This window comes from Nannospalax galili, unplaced genomic scaffold, assembly GCF_000622305.1.
Source record: "Nannospalax galili isolate Female #2095 unplaced genomic scaffold, S.galili_v1.0 scaffold713, whole genome shotgun sequence".
Taxonomy (NCBI): domain Eukaryota; kingdom Metazoa; phylum Chordata; class Mammalia; order Rodentia; family Spalacidae; genus Nannospalax; species Nannospalax galili.
In genome coordinates, this window is record NW_008333780.1 from 1,335,684 (window position 1) to 1,356,306 (window position 20,623).

General features: G+C 43.0%; 2 protein-coding genes across 5 annotated transcripts in view; both read left to right on the top strand.

Moving 5' to 3' along the window:
- The window catches only part of Txndc12 (thioredoxin domain containing 12), a 117,182-nt gene that overhangs the window by 88,899 nt on the left and 7,660 nt on the right, over positions 1–20,623 (top strand). For 2 of the 4 annotated variants that reach the window (XM_017796989.2, XM_017796990.2), the window contains exons 2-4: positions 1,035–1,151; positions 12,565–12,625; positions 18,644–18,696. In XM_017796989.2, the coding sequence (XP_017652478.2) occupies positions 1,035–1,151; positions 12,565–12,625; positions 18,644–18,696 (231 nt within the window). Of the gene's footprint in view, positions 1–31; positions 542–1,034; positions 1,152–12,564; positions 12,626–18,643; positions 18,697–20,623 lie in introns of those variants that run through there. The other 2 variants (XM_008828440.2, XM_029561270.1) reach the window with 2 other exon arrangements.
- Positions 1,073–15,778, top strand: Kti12 (KTI12 chromatin associated homolog). The gene is made up of 3 exons (XM_029561269.1): positions 1,073–1,151; positions 12,565–12,625; positions 14,002–15,778. The coding sequence occupies exon 3, from the start codon at positions 14,244–14,246 to the stop codon at positions 15,240–15,242; it is 999 nt and encodes a 332-aa protein (XP_029417129.1). The 5' UTR covers positions 1,073–1,151; positions 12,565–12,625; positions 14,002–14,243; the 3' UTR covers positions 15,243–15,778.

Genomic DNA, 20,623 nt, shown 5'->3' on the forward strand with positions numbered 1-20,623 from the left:
ACGCGGGCCAACTACAAGGCCCAGGCTGCTCCGCGCCCCCGTGTTCCCACGGCGGCGAGCGCGGGCCGCGTTGCATCCTGGAGCTGGCGGTCCCCGGGGTCCCATTGTGTCTGCGCACGTCTTCCGCCGGGACCTAACGGAAGGGCGGCGGGGGTTCTGTCTGGATGTGCAGTTTGTTCGGATGGACTCCACTAGCACCCGGAGGGAAAGTCGGGATGTCGCCTGTTAGGTAGAAGGGAAAAGCAAATACTCGACCCCAAACGAAACCCAACAGATTTAACGGAAAGGTTTGCACTTGAAGTGCTTGCAGTGACTTATGTCCTGGATCCTCGTTGTCAGTTTTGCAATCAGAGGACCCAATCCTGGTTTTCTTGGAGCTTGCATTACTTGGTTACATCATCCCTGAGTGGAAAGCGTGCAAGGAAAAAAAAAAAAAAAGGCCAGCGCTTCTTGTCGGGAGAAAAGTGCATGCCTGCAAGGCACAGGACGCGCGCGCCGCAGAGCCAGTCTACCACGTCTCCTCGGAGACCTCGGCAGAAATGTAACACAGAAATCTGGTTGTCCAGACTTTTCTTATTTGCGCACGGGCTAGAAATCCCAAGCCAGTGGGTGACCAGCCCACTGGGGGGGGGCTGATAATTTGCATTTTGAATATTAAATACAGCGCTCCGGGGAGGGAGGGGGCTAAGCTAGGGGGTCACACGCTATCCACAACGGTTTCCAGAACCTCTCCCCAGCCCGCACCGTCTTAGCCCACCTTCTTCCGCTGTGTCCCTGGGCCTGCACATCCAGGACCGAGGGAAGGCCAACTCGCGCTTGAAATGCACTCCCGCATCCTTCTAACGTGATCTGCACCTTTAAATTTACTCCATTCCAAAGCAGACCCCGGAGGCACCACCCACATCCGTCTAACATCACTTCCTTCAGAGTTTGGTGGGGGGGAATCCGGGACCCCGAGGGGTTGGCTTGAGAAGCGCTGGGGTTGCGGAGCGGACGTTTTGCTGGTAACCGGATCCCGTGTCTGCTCGTTCCAGTGGCCCGGCGCACCTCTGCGGTGGAGATGTTGCTTCGATTCGGGACCACCTGTTTGCTGAGCGTCAGTTTCCTGCTCCTTATCACCTCTTCAGAAGGACGCAGTGGACTTGGAAAGGGTGAGACCTCGCTCTTAATCTTTATGGATCTCGGGCCCCAGCTGGTCGTAACCCCCTTCTTGCTCTTACTCTTTTTCCTCCCTCACTTTATCGCTTAGGCCACTCCAGATTTCTTTTTCTCTTCCCCAACCGCTCCTGGGAGTTTTAAAATTTCTTGGGGTAAGGGAGTACCAGGGCTGCGGAAGGTTTAGGTAGAGAAGTTGTACTTGAGGACTCTTTAATTTTGAGGTTTAGGGATGAAATGACCTTTAAATAAGGACTAGCATTTTTACGAGTCCAGCATGTATATTAGGCACTTGAGTCGCCTTCAGGAGCAGTCACCTTCCCATCCAGAAGAAATAGGGTCACTGGTGATCTGTGTATGCAGAGATTTCCCGCTTGGGTCTTAAGATTACTTATTTTTCCCTGAAGAGCCTTCTCCTGCTTACCAGGAGGCACATAAGAAAGGGCCAAATTTGAAGGCTAGGTCTTTTACTAGAGGGTCACCAACAGTTGTGTTTGGTGTGGCTCAGTTAGTGTGTTGTAAGAAACGTATTTATTTATATGTTTATTATTTAGCGATTTGTTTTGAGGCGCAAAGGACCAGCCAGTGGTTATGAATGGAGGTTAGGAAGTGTGTACCCCAACTCCATTCTATTACTGACATCTTTTTAAGCTTGACCATCTTTCTTCTCGTCAGCTTTCTTGAAAGTTGACTCTGAGCTTTTCATACTTTCCTAAGTGGGTGCTTTGTACGTGGATCCCAAGCTTGCTTTAGTTTTTCGTTCTTTTTATTTGTTGGTTTGTTTTGTACTGACCTTACGGGCAGGATGGGATCATCCTGCTGCAACCTTGCAGGTTTGTTTTGTTGTTTTTTATCTTTGTGAGACAGGGTCTCCCTGCAGCCCTAGCTGGCCTGGAATTCACTGTGTAGACCAGGCTGGCCTTGATCTCTCACAGAAATCGTGCCTTTGCCTCCTGAGTGCTGGTCACACCTGGTTACGTTTTGTTGTTGTTGTTTTTTTAAGTGTGCGTGTATCTGTCAGTGTGTTGTGCATCTGCACACGTGTATGCCGATTCACGCTCGTGACTAGGCCAGGTGAGGATGTCCAGTGTTTTCTCTATTGCTTGCTCTCCATCTTACTTTTGAGACAGGATCTCTTACTGAACCTGGGCTCATCATTTAGGCTAGACTGATTGGCTGGTGAGTTTCTAGGCTCCCCAATGCTTGGAGTTACAGGCATGTGTAGCAATGCCAGATCTTTATATGGGTGCTTGGGATTTGAACTCAGGTACTCTTGCTTTCAGAGCAAGTGTTCTTACTCACTGAGTCATCTCCAGACCCAGGCTTATTGTCTTCAGTTGTATATATATTTTAAAATCCTCCCTATTTTCACATTTATTGGTGGGCAATGATTAAGTATGCACTGACAGACTCAACTAGACCCAGAAAAAAAGTGGGGAATTGTTGACCTGTTAGGCGCTAAAAGGGACAAACAAATACTCAACATTTGTTGAGTATTCAGTGGACCTGAGTGCAATCACCTCTATTCTGTGTTGATTTTTGATCACTTACCATATTTTGGTCATTGACCTGGGAACTGGACACATGGCAGTGAAGAGAACAGACAAGGTTCTTGCTCTCGTAGAGCTTATATTCAGGTTAGAAAGGAGCAAGAATGGGGTGGACTCCTGAGTGATTTAGTCAGCTTGTACCGTATGAAAGTATGTTGGAGGAAATAGAAAGGAGGGTGAGGGAACTGGCATTTACTTGAGTTAGGAAAGTGAGGAAAAGCTTTTCTGAGAAGGTGTATTTGCATTTCTACCCGTGAAGGACATTATGAACCTACACAGTGAATCCTAGGAGGTTAGAATGTTTCAGAGTGTTTCAAATACTGATGATCCTATTGTAAAACATACTACTGTGCTTTTGTAATAAATTGTTAAGTAGAGGCAGATTGAGTGTTAGGATGTGGGTGTAGATCTGCAGTTTTTTTGTTTGTTTTGGAGACAGGGTCTCCCTGTAACCCCAGCTAGCCTGGAACTCACTATGTAGACCAGGCTGGCCTTGAACTCACAGAGATCCACCTGCCTCCACGAGAGTGCTGGCATTAATGGCATGTACCACCGTACCGGGCGAAGATCTGCATTTTTATCTGTTTTGCCACTGATCAAATGAGATGCCTTTGGCAAGCAGCTTAATCTCTTACAGTCTCAGTTCTTCAGCTACAAAATGGGCATAACAGTTACCTAAGACTGAACAAGTAATTTACTCTGTTCCATTTACTGTGTTAGGTACATGCAATATTGTGGAGTCTTGTATTGACTATCAATTCTTTGCTAGGCAGTAAGCTCTGTGTAGTTGATTCAGTTACCATCATTGCCTAATAAACCACTCCAGAATCTGTTGACATAAAGAAATCATTTTACTAGGCATATTGGTACACACCTGTAATCCAAGCACTTGGAGACTGAGGCAGAAAGATTATGAGTTTGAGGCCAGTCTGACTACGTAGTTCAAAACTATCCCGTGCTACATAGTGAGATCCTGTCTCCAAAAAGCAAGGGTTTGAAATATGTAGTTCAGTGACAGAATGTGTACTTATCATTTCCAAGGCCCAGGGTCTAGTCCCCCAGCACCACACACAATAATATTATTTTATTGTTACAGTATGTGGATCAGAAATTTGAATGAGGCCAACAGGGAAGGCTTTTCTAGGTCCTCAGGTAGCTGGTTATCTGATCTCCCTATGGTTTGGCATAGGCTAGTGTAAGCATCCTCACAGTATGGCAACTGGATCTGGAGACTGAGTACTGTAAAGGAATTAGATGGAAATGCATGGCATCTTTATCATCTAGCCTTAATAAGTCACATAACATTACTGACATTCTGCAGGGCCAAGTTCAAGAAGAAGGGACATTACTACCTCTACTCCTAATGGGAGGTATTTTGAGGTCACCTTGTGAAGAGGAGCTTTTGAGTTTGAAATCATCTTTAGTGACTACAGTAAGCCAGGATCCTTTCTGTTCAAGAATATTTAGTGAAAGAAAAATGAATGGCAAATACATTCATCACGATCCTTATCCTTTTTTAAACAAGTAGGCAGTTACAAGACTACTTAATATGTACTTTGAGCAGGGAAATACCAAGTAGCTACAGCAGCATTTAGAAATGCAACTCAAGGAATAGGATTAGGTTGTGAGAATTCAATGATAAAAAGATATCCTGTAACATGCTTGAAAAGTATTCAGAAAATGAAATGCTAATTGATAGTCTTTCATCCCATGAAAGGATATTTACTTATTCCTATAATGAATTAATTACATTTCAAACTTTTTTGTTTTATGTAACTCTTGGTTAGAGAGTCTTTGACCATAAGATTATATCTTACCCTGCCTCTTAAAAATGTGCTACCTGGTAGGCGTGGTGGCTCACTCCTTTAATCCTAGCACTCCAGAAGCAGAGGCAAGTGGATCTCTGTGAGTTAGAGGCCAGCCTGGTCTTCCTAGCAAGTTCCAGGCCAGCTGGAGCTACAGGGAGAACCTATCTCAAAAAGACAGAAAAAAAAAAAAAGCTACCTGAGGCAGTAGTTACTGAAAATTTTGATGAGTATTATTTCTTCCATGATATCTAAGTAGCTCCATCCAGATCTTTATAGTGATGACTCGGTTGTTTGCACAGGGGAAAGACTGAATGACCCTTCCCACCTCCCCTGTTCTAGTTTGTTTCTCCATACTCTCACCAGTACCAACTTGAGGAGGAAAGGGCGTATATGGCTTCTATCTCCCAGGTCACAATTCATCCAGGAGCCCAAGGTAGGAACTCAGGGCAGGAACCTGGAGGCAGGAGTTGGAGCATAGGCCATGGAGGAACACTGCTTACTAGCTTGCTCCCCTGGCCCATGCTCAGCCTGCTTTTTATACAATATAACCTGCCCAGGGATGGGACCACCCACAGTGGCCTGGGCCCTCCCACATCACTTAATGATCAAGAAAATATTCCACAGACATGGCCACAGGCCAGTCCAATGGAGGCAATTTCCTAGGTGAGGCTCCCTCTACCCAGGTGTGTCAAGTTGACAACTAAAGCTATCCAGCACACCAGCCCCACCCCATCCTACTCCTGAGTTTTCATATAAAGAGGAAGCAAATGGTGTGGAGTGAACACTAGATTGAAATTAATAGGCCAAGATTTTTTTAATCTTAGGCTAAATAGCCAGCTCTGGCTAAATGACCATTTATTAAGTAAGAGAGTTGAACTAGAAATATTTCCTAAGGGTTCTTCAGCTCTGACATTGTAGAGTTCTAAAATAATTTCATTGTTCTCTGTGGGCTAGAAAATTTAGAATAAATCACCTATGGAGAGGAGTGTAATAATTAACATTCCTATCTACTGCTTCCAGGTACTGATCTGTGCATTTTTCAAACATTGACTGATTTAATCCTAATTATTAATGCTATGAGATGGGTAATATTTTGTTTTTATCATCATCCCCATTTCAGAATGGAGAACCTAAAATGAGGCATTAGGAATTAAAGTAGTAAGCCGACTAGCTGAAACACAAATCCTAAAGCCAGTGTCCTTAACTGGTGCAGCACTTTGGCCTCTTAGTACAGAGGGACAAACTAGAAACCTCTTAATGGAAGCAATTCACATGCTCTCCTGCCTATAATAAGAATAGATGACTTCAATCTCTAGAATAAAAAGTGGGCACCTTAACACAAAGTGTCCTGTTCACTATCACCCGAGACAGATTTTTGTTAGCCATATTTGGCATCTGTAAAAACAGTGTTACTGATCTAGGGTTCCAGATCAGGTCTCTATAGCAGACGTCACTTAGCCGCTGGTTACTCTGCCTCTCAGGTACAGTGTTCCCTATCATAGGCTTGGCTGCGGGCTCTAACGTTTGACCTTTAATTATTTAGGTTTCATCACCTGGAGGACTGAGTGGGCAATCCTTTTCTTTAGGACAATCTTTAGGATAAAGAGCTTGCAAACTGATGTAAATGCTGTGTTTGGAAATCGCTTTTCCTGTTTTATACGTTCTTTTAGGAAAAAACTGCTGACATTGGGAGACTTTGGTTTACTTTGCAGGTAACTAGTATAAATTGCCTGCGGGTGACACCTTAGGAAACTGGACTGTCTTCAGCTGTGCCATTGCTGTCGTGGCCATGAGTGTCAGTGGTTTGGGGAGTGAGTGATTTCAAGAGCAACGTAAAACTATCTGTGTAAGTTCTTTTTCAAGGGGAAAGAGAAAAATAAAAACAAAAAATAAATGTTCCACCCCTGAAGCTGGTGTTCTCATTCTCTCTGGTAAAGATGCATTCCTTCTTTCACTTATTCTTTAACCTTTGCTAGAGAGACTGTAAAGGACAGTGAATGGCTCCAACCACCAGCATTGTCTAGGTCTGCCACTCACAGGCAATGTAACACTAGGTCAGCTATTTAACTTGTTTCCTTATCTGTAGGAAATGAAAAGATAGAGTTTGTAGTTCAAGGTTATTGTGAGGACTAAATAAATTAGTATCTATAAAAACATTTTTAAAGTGCTATGCATAAAAGTGCCATATATGTTACTCATTATCAATATTATTCTCATAGTATTATCATAAGCATTCAATAAATTATGGTAGTGACTATTGCTATTTTGTTTTTGAAACAGGGTTTCATATAGCCCAGGCTGTCCTTGAATTCCCCATCATCCTTGCCTTCACCTCTTAAGTGCTAGAATTACAGGCTTGTGCTCTCAATGCCTGGCCACAATGTATTTTTTTAAAAGATGAATTGTTAAAGAAATTTTGTACATACAGTGGAGTATTTTGTTTTGAGGATATGTGTGTGTGTGTGTGTGCGCGCGTGTGCGCGCGCAGCGCATGTGTGCTGGGTATTGAACTAGGTAGGGCCTTGGACATGCTAGATTAGGCTAGGCTGGCTGGCTAGTGAGCTCTAGGGATCCTCTCTTTTTACCTCCCCAGCACTGGAATTACTTTCAGACACCATCAGGCCCAACTTTTTGTATGAACTCTGGAGACTGAACTCAGGACTTCCTTCTTTTGTAGCAAACACTGTACAGCCTGACTCTACTTAACACAAGATTTGGTAGTGTAAACAACAGAAATTTATATTTTGGCAGTGCTAAAAGGCTAGAAGTTCAAGATCAAGATGTTGGCCAGGCTGGTTTCTGCTTGTACATAATCATCTTCTGTATCTGCACATGGTCTTTTCTTCTTCAAACAGTCATAGTCTAAAGTACTGAAGATTAGAACTTCCTCATATGGAGGGGGAGCATTATGCACAATTCAGGCTATAACATGTGTCTGACAATACAGTATAGGATTACTGCTAGAAATAATATCTGTAAGGAAGTTCCCAACTATAAACTTATTACCCCCAGCTGTGGTCTTTGAGAGACTGAAGATTCAAGGTTCCCTGGCCAGGGCAACCCTTCAGGAACTCCTTAGTAAAGGACTTGTCAAACTGGTTTCAAAACAGGGAGCCCAAGTAATTTACACCAGAAACACAAAGGGTGGAGATGCCCCAGCTGCTGGCGAAGGTGCCTAAATAGGTTCAACCGACTGTAAATTTGGAAAAATAAAACTTTATTAAATCAAAAAAAAAAAAAAAAGATTACCTGAAGTCCAAGGACTTCACTAGTGCCACACAAAGAACACTGGACAAAGGGAAGTAACCTGGCAAAGTACCTTTTACTTGTACATTGTCATTTGGATAGAGCCAACACACTGAGCTGGAAGTTCAAAAGGTTTTTATTCTAATGCAAGAGTACTGTCTTTCCTGTCTTGGTTGGGGTCTAACCTCACACTTTCATGATTGGCTACTTTTAAAAGAATCAGAACAAAGGGAATGAAGGAAAGGGGGAAGTTGTTTGCAGCTCTGGGCCTTCAAGTTCAAGTTTTATAGATACAGCAGGGCATTTAGAATAAAAATTTTACAGGGGAGTGTGTGATTACAAAATAGCATTACAAAAGTTACGTTTCAGTGATCATTCTTTTGACAGAAAAGATTTGACTTTTTTGTAATTATTGCCCTTGTTACAAATAACTTACATCATTGTAAAAAATAACCTGTGCTCTACCTGTTATCTCCTTGGCAACTGCTGATCTTTCCTTTCTTCTTTTGGATATAGCTCAGGCTGGTCTTGAACTTGGAATTTTCCTGTCTCCACCTTCTGAGTGCTAGAACTATAATTACAGACCTGTATGTGTGCCTTCATACCTGGCAACAACTGGTCATTTTGCTGTCTCTGTTTTTTTCTTTCTAACAATGTCCATATCTCTTTGTGACTTCATTACCCATAGCTGGTTTTTTTTTTTTTTTTTTTTTTTTTTGGTCTTTTGAAACAGGGTCTCCCTGAAGCCCCAGCTAGCCTGGAACTCACTGTGGAGACCAGGCTGGCCCTGAACTCACAGAATGTGCCACCAAGTGCTGGGACATAGCTTTCTAATCACTGAATTTCCATTTGTTTATATTTCAACAATTGTATTTTTAATTTCAAAAGATTTTTTTGTGCCTTCACAGATCTGATAGTATTAATTTATTCACTTACTGTGTGGGGTATGCAGGTACACATATATGCACACGCACGTCAAGTCAGAGGTCAGTCTCAGGTGTCACACCTCAGGTGTCAAACCTCAGGTGTCACACCTCAGGTGTTGTCCATCTTGTTTTTTTTGTTTTGTTTAGTCTTTTTTAAAGAAAAAAATTTTTTTTAGTCTTTTTGAGACAGGGTCTCCCTGTAGCCCCAGCTGTCCTGGAACTCACTATGTAGACCAGGCTGGCCTTGAACTCGCAGAGATCCTCCTGCCTCTGCCTCCCAGGTGCTGGGACTACAGGCGTGCGCCATCAATGCCTGGCTTTAAAGAAAAATTTTAAGTTATTTTTATTTTATGTATATAGGTGTTTTGCCTGCATGTGAGTGTACCAGTGCATGTAACGCCCAGAAGTGGGCAGCAGATCTCTGGAACTGGAGTTCTGGCTGGTCATTAGCTGCCATGTGTGCGCTGGAAACTGAAACTGGGTCCCCTGGAAGAGCAGCCAGTGCTCTTAACCATCTGAGACATGGTCTCACCAAGTAAGCTAGGCTGGCTGGCCAGCAAGGCACCAAGAAATCACCTATCTCTGCTCCTCGACTGCTGGGTTACAAACCCATGCCACCATGCCTGGCTTTTTAAACATAGATTCTGGGGCTCAAACTCAAGTCCTCATGCTAGCATAGCAAGCATTTTTTTTTTTACTACTGTCTTGGCCTTTGTTTTGAAACAGAATTTAATACATCCTAGGTTGGCTTCAAAGTAATAAACTCACTATGACTCCAAGGCTGACCTTAAACTTATGATCCTTCTGTCTCTACCTCTTGAATGCTGGGATCACAAATGAGTGCCACCACACCTGGTTTAGATTTGATAATTTATTTTGTGATTCTGTGAGTTATTTCTTTAAACATTTCATATGATTTTTAAAAATTCTGTGGTTGATAATCTTAGTATCTGAAGGCCTTTATGGTCTAACTCTGTTGCTTCTGATGATTTTTAGTGATCTATGGTGGAGAACTCATAGTGGTTCTCTAGAGTGGGGAGTGCTTCCCTCTAGCAAAATTTAGCATTTGTTTGGGCGAGGAGGGAATGAAATGGACTATGGACTTGGACTCACTCTAGTTTTCTTTCGAGGGTTGGGTTTAGTAGAAGAGTCTCAGGTTCTTCTCTGTTTGCCACATTATAATGGCTGTTTGCTTTCAGGGCCGGTGGCCTTATGGTTTGCTTGTTCTTCATCTTATTTTAGCTTTCTTTGTGTTTGTGGAGGGATTTCCAGTATCACAGTGAGTCCATTCTGAAAATCTGTTTTATCTGAGATTTCATTGTTTTGTAGGTGGGTATCCCGTCTGGCTGTTTAGTCAGGCACATTGTCAAAGCATGATCAATTATCTAAGTTTGGGGACCATGAGTTAAATGAGGCAAGCAGCTTTCAGGTCTCCTGGGCATCCTCCCAATTTCACCCTCAGTCATTTACTCTTCAGGATCAAATGTTGAGCCTTAGGCAAATGAGACATTTTTTCTCTTAGCAGCCTATACTGTTGAGATTGAAAATGATGATGACTACTTTGGATACTGCACCCATGTGTTAACCCAAGTAAGCTTTGATTTCCCTGTAGTATCACTGATAACAATTAGATTGGAATTTATTTGGGGAATAAATGTCTGAAAGACAGATGTAGAGACCACGAGACTGGATGTTAAATCCCTGCTGGCCATTTAGCAGCAAGGTAACCTGGAACAGCTGGTATGATTTAGAGAAGCCTTAGCTGTAAAGAATAGCAAAAGCTACCACATACTCATGCTTATGCTAAGCACTGTACTGAGATTTTTGTATTCCATATTTGCTATTCAGTAATAAGCTTGTGAGATGCCATTATTCTTACACCTATTTCAGTACTGAGAAAACTGAAATAGAGAGGGGAAATAAAAGTAGATTACTGTTAATATGGGTTGGCTTGACTGGCTGTATACATATAAGGTGGTTCATAAACAGCAGCCACAGGAAACATCACAGAAGAGGGGGCAGAAAGAATGCATGAGCCAGAGGATGGGAAGGAGTGATGTAAAATGTAATCTTCTGAACTTGATGTGGCTGTTTTACCCATTAACTCACAGAAACAATGGTTACCTGCACAAGACAGCTCATTAACATCCCATCATGAATGGGGAGGAGCTGGTAAGGCCCTACCCCTGTGTGTGGATGTAGACAATGGGGAGGGAGAGTCATAATCCTCAGTGGTACAGACACTGATAAGTTGCCCTTGCTCAACAACCCCTCACCCATGCTCACACAGCAACCCTAATTTAATGAAGCAGGAAACACACATGAAAGTAGGAGGGAGACTTACTGGGAAGAAGAAGGGGTTCAGTGGGAGGGAAAGGGGATCAAAGAGAATAACGGGGGAATATAATCTATGTATATTATGTATGTATGGAATTTTGGAACAATAAATAAATAGTAACATTATGATCACTAACATTTTTCTGGATGTAGATGTAAGATTATGTGATTTGGCCTACATAAGATTCTCTTTTATAGAGTACTTGTGAGAGTCATGTGTACTGTTAAATGCTAGGGAAGTAAAGAAAACGAGAAGTTTGGGTCCAGCACTTAGAGAATTCCCCCTTGGAGTGAGGGACATGGACACATAAATGTTATAGTTGAGTCCTGAAGTGCTATGGGGAAAGAAGAATAGAATGGCTTGAGACCCAGAGGCCTATCAGAAGAAATGCCCTCTAGTTTTACCTCACAGCTAAGTTGGCTTCAAGAGTGGGGAAGAAAGGCAGTGGTAGAGCAATTATGAAAAAGCCTGGAGGGGAGAGAGTACAATGCTGCATTTAAAGAGGTAAAAGTACTTCTGTGTTTGGGCCTTTAAGAAGCTGGCAGCTGTTTTCTTAATAAAGCCTTTGTGATTTCTCCTTCAAGAGCTGAACCTTCATCTTTAGCTCATTCCTATGAAAATTTTCTTCCTCAGCAGTGATATAACTGGAAAAAGATCACGCTGGGCCAGCAAGATGGCTCAGGAGGTAAAGGTGCTTTGCAGCAAAGCCTGGTGACTTGAGTTCCATCCCTTGGACCCATAGGTTATCCTCTGAATTCTGCAAGGAGGCCGTGGCACGCACATGCCCACATACATACACAAAAACAAATAAATATTTTAAAAAGAAAAAGATCATCTAGCTAAATTATTAGAATAATGGCAATTCTGTAAAACATAGTCTCATTTTACTCATTCTTTACACCAACATTCAGAGGTAGATAATATCTTGATTTATACAGATGATGATATTAGGACTTGAGAGAGCTTACTTGACTCAAAAATTCCCACACATTGAGAAATGGAGTTACAGACCCATGTCTTTATAACTCTAAAGCCGTGCTGTGTGTATACGCTTTCTGTTTGCCCTGTGGAAGATTTTCACTCATTTTTACAGTATTGTTGGCATAGTTCATGGTAGTTTACAAAGCACTTCGCGTCATTGTTTCATGTCTTAAAAATTAGGAATTAAGCTGGGTGCGGTAGTGCACGCCTTTAGTCCCAGCCCTTGGGAGGCAGAGGCAGACAGATCTTTGTGAGTTCAAAGCCTGCCTGGTCTACACAGTGAGTTTCAGGTCATCTGCAGCTACAGAGAGACCCTGTCTCAAAAAAAAAAAATTATGAATAGATGATTTATCTCCATTTTGGTATGAAAACTGAGGCTTGGGGAAGGCAGCTTTCCATGGTCCAGAATACCCAGAGAATAGTGAAGCTGAGTGTTGAACATCAGGCTCTTGGCAGAAAGCATTTTTTTAAATTGATCAATTATAAACATGCCTCACTTCTTTCTTGGGACTATGCACTTTGTTCATTGTGTGACTGTTTATAAGGCTCTTTTCTCCTAGGCTTTGGAGATCATATTCATTGGAGAACCCTAGAAGATGGGAAGAAGGAAGCAGCTGCAAGGTATAAAACATGGTGTTGGGTCAATTATGGTGACAAAACTTTCTAGCCATTAGGTTAGCATTAATTTCAGGTGAAGGGCCATGCCAAGGCCTTACTATGTACCATGTATTAAATAGTATGAACTAACTTGCTCAGTTTTCATGTCTATGAAGTATTGTTGTTACTTAGAAAGGACCAAATTAAGCCACACAGCAATTAAGTTAATTTGCCCAACATCACAAAGTTATTTAGCAGCAGAGTCATGATTCAGACCCAGGTGCTCTCACCATTAGAAGCCTGATCTCTCACCCAGTGAGCCATACCACCACTTACTAGACCAAAGTTAAAACAGTGTCATGTTTCAGGAAGAAGGGCTAGTTTATGCACAGTCAAGCCAGAGCTTAAGGAAGAGGAAAAGGCAGAGCAAGGAAGAGAAGACCAGGTATTGTCTGTACCTTGGAAATTGGTACATCTATGAAATAACTATGACCATTTTCTAGAAAGGGAAATTAAAGTACAGAAAACAAATTACTTGCCATTAGTTAAACTACTACTAAGTAACAGCCAAGACTTGCATTTTCTCTACTGTACTATACCAGAGACCTACTCCATCACAATATATATATATATATGTCCCTACATTATGTACACATACTTACACAGACATGCTAACATGCTTCTCTGCCTATCAATTAGTGCTTGCTATTTCTAGAACAGATCCTACAGTTTCATGGCACTGGGTCTCAAACCTTCTGCAGTGGAATTGCCAAATTTAACAATGAAAATAAAAGATGCCCAGCTAAATTTAAACTTTAGACAAAAATATTAAATATGTCCATGCAGCTTACATACCTTTTTAAAACTGTTAGCTTAAATTCAGATTTAATTAGTTATCCTGTATTGTTTTTGGCAATCTTACCCAAGAGAAGAATTCCCTTTAGTTTTTCAAGTTTAAATCGAAATAATTTGACCCAGGGGCTGTAGCTCCTGTGTAGAGTTCTTGTACAAGGCCTTGGCCCAGGACCCCCCTCCAAAACAAACAAAAATAAATTCAAATAACTATTCCTGCAAGTTTTCAGTGAGCTCTCTGAGTAGCTTTTCTCTTCTGTTCTTAATACTAACATACAGTTACCCATAGCGTTTATAACTTTGTGTAGGTGCCTGATTGCTCCCATTAAGACCCTTCATCTTGGGGGAGAGGGGACTTGTTTTATGTTCATTTATGAATCCTCGATCAGGGATGTTGAAGATTAAAATAGTTACTGAATAAACGTTTACTAAGATCTACTACGTCTAAGAGTAGGTGTGAAGGAGAAGCAGCATTTATGAATTGTCCTTGTATGCCAAATGTTGTGCTAGTCATTTTGAATTTAATGCTCTTTAAATCCTAATGATAGGCATCGTCTCTGACGGCAGGCAAATCATATTCTCTTGAGGACTTTTGGTTATCACTGACTGATGCGGTTCTAATCTCTGCATCTCCTTTCTAAGAAAGTTGGACCTAGACTCAGTTGGTTTAGGGTTCCCATAGAAACAATAGGCCCTGTAAAGGGAGAGGGGAAACCGGAAGTTCTGGTAGCACTTCCGCTGCGCTCCGGAAGTTGACGCGAGCTTCCGTACATGGCCGCCCTTGGAGAGGATGCCTCTCGTGGTGGTTTGCGGGCTGCCGTCCAGCGGCAAGAGCCGTCGTACGGAAGAGCTGCGCCGGGCGCTGGCCGCCGAGGGCCACGCGGTGCACGTGGTGGACGACGCCTCGGTGATGGGCGCGGCGGACGCGAGCGTGTACGGCGACCCGGCCCGTGAGAAGGCCCTGCGCGGCGCTCTGCGGGCCTCGGTGGAGCGGCGCCTGAGTCGGCGCGCCGTGGTCCTGCTGGACTCGGTGAACTACATCAAGGGCTTCCGCTACGAGCTGTACTGCCTCACGCGCGCGGCGCGCACCCCGTTCTGCCTGCTGCACTGTGTACGGCCGGGTGGGCCGAGCGGCCGGCCTCAAGTGGCTGCAACCTCCGAGAGCCGGGGCTGCTCGGGCAGCGGGAGTTCGATGCCGGGCACCGTGGTCAGTGGGGGGTTCCGGGCCGACGTCGCTGGGGAACCGGAGCTAGAGGACATCCGGACATCAGAGCCCCCAGCTCCGGTGCCTCCTGAGTCCGAGAAACCGGCAAATCCCGTGTCCGGAGGCTTTTTCCCTCCTGAACTCGTGGAGTCCTTAGCGTTGCGATTTGAGGCTCCTGACCCTCGGAACCGCTGGGACCGACCTCTGTTCACCGTAGTGGGGTTAGAAGAGCCGTTGCCCTTGGCGGAGATCCGGGCCGCACTGTTCGAGAATCGGGCTCCCCCACCCCATCAGTCTACGCAGTCCCAGCCCCTTGCCTCCGGCAGCTTTCTGCACCAGTTGGATCAAGTTACGAGCCAGGTGCTGACTGCGCTGATGGAAGCACAGAAGAGCGCTGTCCCCGGAGACTTGCTGAGTCCTCCTGGCACCACCGAGCACCTCCACTTTACCCGGCCCTTGACCATGGCAGAATTGAGTCGCCTCCGTCGCCAGTTTATTTCTTACACTAAAATGCATCCCAACAATGAGAACCTGCCTCAGTTGGCCAACATGTTTCTTCAGTATCTGAACCAAAGTTTGCACTAGTAAGAGGAGTGGGAGGCCATGGCTCCTGTCAAACAACTGCACTTTGTCCAGGAAGAATAGTCAGAAGGGCTGCCGAGCATATTGAGGTACTAGGATTGCTGCGCTTGACCAACTCACTCAATTTTCTTGACTGCCCCTGTGCTACGCAGTTTACAGCGGAAGTTGAGACATACGAATAACTAGCCTGGAGGGGAGGGTCTTGACAAATTTCTTCAGAGAGCTCAGGTGAACAGGGTTGCTTAGGATGGACTCTTCTTGGAATATCACAAACCACGGATTCCCCTCTATCAGGATGGATAAGAATTGTTTTAAAACCACTGTGAGTAGAAACCGAAGATGGTACATTTCTATATTTGCGCTGGCCCTTCTTTCAATACTACAACTGTTTTTTAGTATAATACCCTGCCTTTTGCTAGTCTGCCCTGGAACTGCGATCACAGATAAACCATGTTTTCTGTCTATCCCTGGGAAACTTTGATTTTTGTGTAAGACAGTCATTAGATTATTATTTTAAAAATAAAATATTTTTAAAGTTTGCTGGAATCTCATTTAATGCAACATAATCGTGTAACATTTTATATATACAAGTATCATGGTATAACTTTGAAATAGTATTTATTTATTTATTTACTTATTTTTGTCTTTTTGAGACAGGGTCTCCCTGTAGCCCCAGCTGTCCTGGTACTCGCTATGTAGACCAGGCTGGCCTAGAACTCACAAAGATCCACCTGCCTCTGCCTCCCAAGTGCTGGGATTAAAGGCGTATGCCGCCACGCCTGGCTGAAATAGTATTTTAAAAAATATTTTATTTTTATGTATGTGTACGAGTGTATTGCCTGCATGTATGTGAATGCACCCATGTTGTGCAATGCCTGAGGCAATCAGAAGAGGGCATCAGATCGCTGGAACTGGAGTTACAGATGGTTGTTAGCTGCCAGGTGGGTGCCGGGAACCAAACCTGGGTCCTTTGCAAGAGCAGCCAGTGCTCTTAACTGCTGTGCCATCTCTCCAGCCCTTGAAATAGTATTTTGATAATGTTCAATCAGAGGTTAGATTGTTTGACCTATCTTAGAGTGATATTATGGCCACTTCCATAACATACTGTGCTTTATTTTATATTTCAAGGCAAATACTGTAATCTTTATTTTGTTGGTTTCATTGAACAGATACTAAATTTTACCTGTAATTTTTCAGACTAGTCTTGGACAGTGAAAAGTTTGTGAGAAGTGCCAGCATGCTTAATAGGGTGAAGGCTGTTGGTTAGAGAATGGCCAAGTGCTGTGGAGGATTCACTAGCTGCTGGGAGAAGGTGCTTTCTGGGGAGAGCTTTGCAAAGCAGTATATATATATTTTCCAGCTGGCCTGGAACTCCCTATGTAGACCAGGCTGGCTCACAGACATCTGACTGCTTCTGCCTCCCAAGTGCTGGAACTAAAGGTGTGCACCACCACACCTGGCAGGAGTTGCTGTTTGAACCATCACTTTAGAACAATGTTCAGAAAGGACCAAATGGAAATATTTTAGGCTTTTTAGGCCTTGGGCATCTTGCTACTTAGCAAGTGTTGAAATAAAACTGTAGACACGGAAATATGAGTTAACATTTAAGTATTTTCTTTTAGATTTGTTTTACAACTGTTGAAAAATATCACTGGTTGTGGTAGCCCACACCTGTAATCCTAGATTTTGGGAGCTGAGACTGGAGGACTGCTGTGAGATTGAGGCAGGCCTGTGCTACATAGTAGTTGTAGACCAGCCTAGGCTACTTTGTAAAAACTTGTCAAGAAAAAAAGAGGAAAAAATTTTCAAAAAAAGGTGTATCTTTGTCACTACAGAAGCAGGCAATGAGCTGGTTTTGGCCTTCGGATTGTATTTTGCTAACACCAGTTCCAGTTTGCCAGGGAGAAAAGAGGGGTTAAAACATTCTAAAATGTGTGTGCTCTGAAAATACTTGGAGCTGTAAAGTTAGGACATATGGGTACCTTGGTTGATACTGTATTCCTCACCAGGGAATCTGGACCATCTTTTGTTTCTGATATACCAGAGGATTCATGCATGAAATGTAGATTTGAACTAGGCAACCTTGAAGAGATTCTCTGACCTTCATTTCTGATTTTAGGCTTTTTGGCTATTGGTTGACCTGCGTTTAAACCCGTGTATTCTAGATTGCTGTTCAAAACTGAAGAGAAGATTTGTTTTGGAGTCTTTTAATAGCTCATGAACAGCAGAACCTAGATCATATGTGGTCAAACATTTAATCTCTTGAAGTCTTGGTTTTCTTATGGGTAGAGCTGTGACTTGAACCCAGGGTCTTTCTTGCACATGCTGAGCTAGTGCTCTAACACTGAGTTACATCACAGACAAGTTTTCTCATTTCTGTGAGATCATTAATAGTATGTATCCCAGTTGGGTGTGATGGTGTATGACTATAACCCATCACTCAGGAAGCTGAGACAGGGAGATTGCCAAGAGTTTTAGGCCAGTTTGGGCTATATACCGGACCATATCTCAGAAATAAGAAGGCTGGTGAGATGGCTCAGTGGGTAAGGGCACTTGCCACCAAGCTCAGCCACCTGAGTTCATTCCCCAGGATTCACGTGGTGGAAGAAGAGAACTGACTTCAATGTATCCTTTGACCTCCACATGTATTCTGTGGCATGCTCTCTCTCTCTCTGACATACTGTTTTTAAGTAAAGAGAAAGCATCTACCTTAGAGTTTGGGGGATTTAAATAATATAATGCGTGGAAAGTACATAGCACATAATAGTCACATAGGGAATATTCCGTACATTTTGGTTATGGTTACCTACATCCTGCCACCTAACCTACACTGCCTTTCTCATGTGGTTTATAAGCCTTTGCAAGTAGCAGAGGCACAAGTTCAAGTGAACTTGTAGGCGTAAGGTGAGGTAACTAAATAACTTAACACTTAGTAAATGAGCTAATTATCTATAGACTAGTACTAGTTTGTAGTAAATGCTGTGTTCGATATCAGTAATACTGTGTGTTGGGCATAGGGGATATAAAGAGAGCCAAGAATTCCTTGTCTCAAAAGTTCTAAGTGTAATGGGGAGGGTGAGCTAGTAGGTACCGTTCAGTACTCTAGGTTATTGTAGCTGCTTGTTATAGGATGTGGTATGGTGGCAGCATGTTTTAGGGGTTGTGTCATGGAGAAAGCCAGTGGCTACTACAGTGGGGCCTCTTCGTTGATATTTAAAACTTGAGAGCTTAAGAGCTTCATTTGACCAATATAATTCAGGTGGATTTTGTTGCTTTTTTTTTTAAGCAACACTTTTCTTTCCTGAAAATAAAAAGTACATTGTTATCCTTGTCTCCATAAACTGCACATTTTATTAGAGTACTTTAGAAGAATTTTACTAGAATATCATTTCTTTGTTTTTAAGTGGCTTGCCCCTGATGGTGATTATCCATAAGTCTTGGTGTGGAGCTTGCAAAGGTAAGTACAAGTGCTCAGTCTGAGGTCAGACTTCAGATCAAGGTTAACATTTGATAAATGTGAGTGCTGATCCCAGCAGAGCGCTGCTGACTGCCTTAAGCAGTGCTAAAAGAATACAGCACATGCATTCCCTCCTTTCATGCAGTTTGCACCTTTATTTGCAAGGGGCTTAAGAAGATTAAGATACAGTTCTGGAGAGTATGGAGTTAAGGACTTTAATATGTCATGTGGACAGTAAATCTTAGACTCTCAAATTCTGTACAGAGGGATATAAAGAATGGTTTAGAAGGGAGAACTAGATCAGAACCAGAGGTTATTTGACTGTGGCATGGTTCTTTCAGGTATGCTACCCTGCCACTTTAATAGTCAGGTTTTATTTTGCAGTTGGTATGCTACAACTGCTCAAATCCTAGTTGGAAAAGAAGTGCAGCTGGGCACGGCAGCTCATGCCAATAATCCCAGCACTCAGGCTGAGGCAGAAATACTAGCATAAGTTTGAGACCAGCCGGGGAAAACAAAATAAAGGAGTATAAAAATCAGGCATTGTAATGCATGCCTGTAATCCATCACTTAGGAACCTGAGCAGGAGGTTTAGAAGTTCAAGGCTACCGTGGACTCCGTAGAGATCCTGTTTCTTTTTTTAATATTTATTATTTTTATTTTACGTGTATTGAGTGTATTACCTGCATGTATGTGAGTGCACCCGTGTCATGCAATGCCGCGGAGGTCAGAAGAGGGCTTCGGATTCCCCTGGAACTGGAGTTAAGGATGGTTTGCAGCTGTCATATGGGTGTTGGGAATTGAACCTGGGTCCTCTGCAATAACTGCTGAGCCATCTCCAGGCCCCCGTTTCTTTTTTAAATTTTTTAACTTGGACTTGTTTTTCTTTAGTGCTCATTTAATTATTTATTTTTATTGTTCAGGTATTTTGTTTTGTTTTGAGGCAAGGTCTCATATATCCCAGGCTAGTCTTGAACTCACTATGTAGTGGAGGATGACCTCACACTTCTGACCTTCTTGCTTCCTGAGTGCTGGAGTTACAAGTGTGCCACCATACCCAATTTATATGGTCTGGGGATCAAACCCAGGGCTTTGTTGCACACTAAGCAAACACTCTACCAGTTGATCTACATCCCTAGCCTGAGAGATACTAATGCACCAAAAAAAAAAAAAAAAAAAAAAAAAAAAAAAAATTTAAAAAAGAAAAAGAAGAAAAAAAGTTGGGGCCTGTGATCCTAGCCCTTGGGAGGCTGGAGCAGGAGGCTTATGTGAGTTCCAGGACAGCCTGGACTATAGCCTGAGGGGAGAAAAGGAGTGTGAAAGTATTCCAGTCAAATGTGTGTGTTTGTATACACAAACTACTAACTGTGGTTACTTTTTGAGTAGAATACTGTACTATAAGAAGCAAAATGTGTGTGCTGGGACTGGAGAGATGGCTCAACAGTAAAGAGCACTGATTATTGCTCTTGCAGAGGACCCAGATTTGGATCCCAGCACCCAAATGGGGGCTAACAACTATCTGTAACTTCACTTTCAAGGGATTTGATGCCCTCTTCTGGCCTCCACAGTCACTGCACAACATGGGTGCACTTACATGCAGGCATAACACACATAAAATTAGTTAATAAATAAAGAAGCAGCAAATTGGTCAGCAAGAGGACTCATCAGAGGTGCTTGTCCCACAAACCTGGCAACCTGAGTTGGATCCTGGAACCCATGTAAAGGTAAAAGGAGAGAATAGACTCCATAGAGTTGTCCTCTGACCTTACATGTGTGCCACTGCGTGTGCATCCACACACATCATTCACATAAAAAAATTTTAACTTTTACGAAAACTTTATTGAGAATTTCATACATGTATATAAGGTGATTTGATCAAATCCATGCCCACTCCCTCCCCTCCAACATTCCCCCCTCTGAAGAGGTA

Coding starts and splice junctions, on each gene's coding strand:
- Kti12 (XM_029561269.1), top strand. CDS start 14,244: ATGCCTCTCGTGGTGGTTTGCGGGCTGCCGTCCAGCGGCAAGAGCCGT.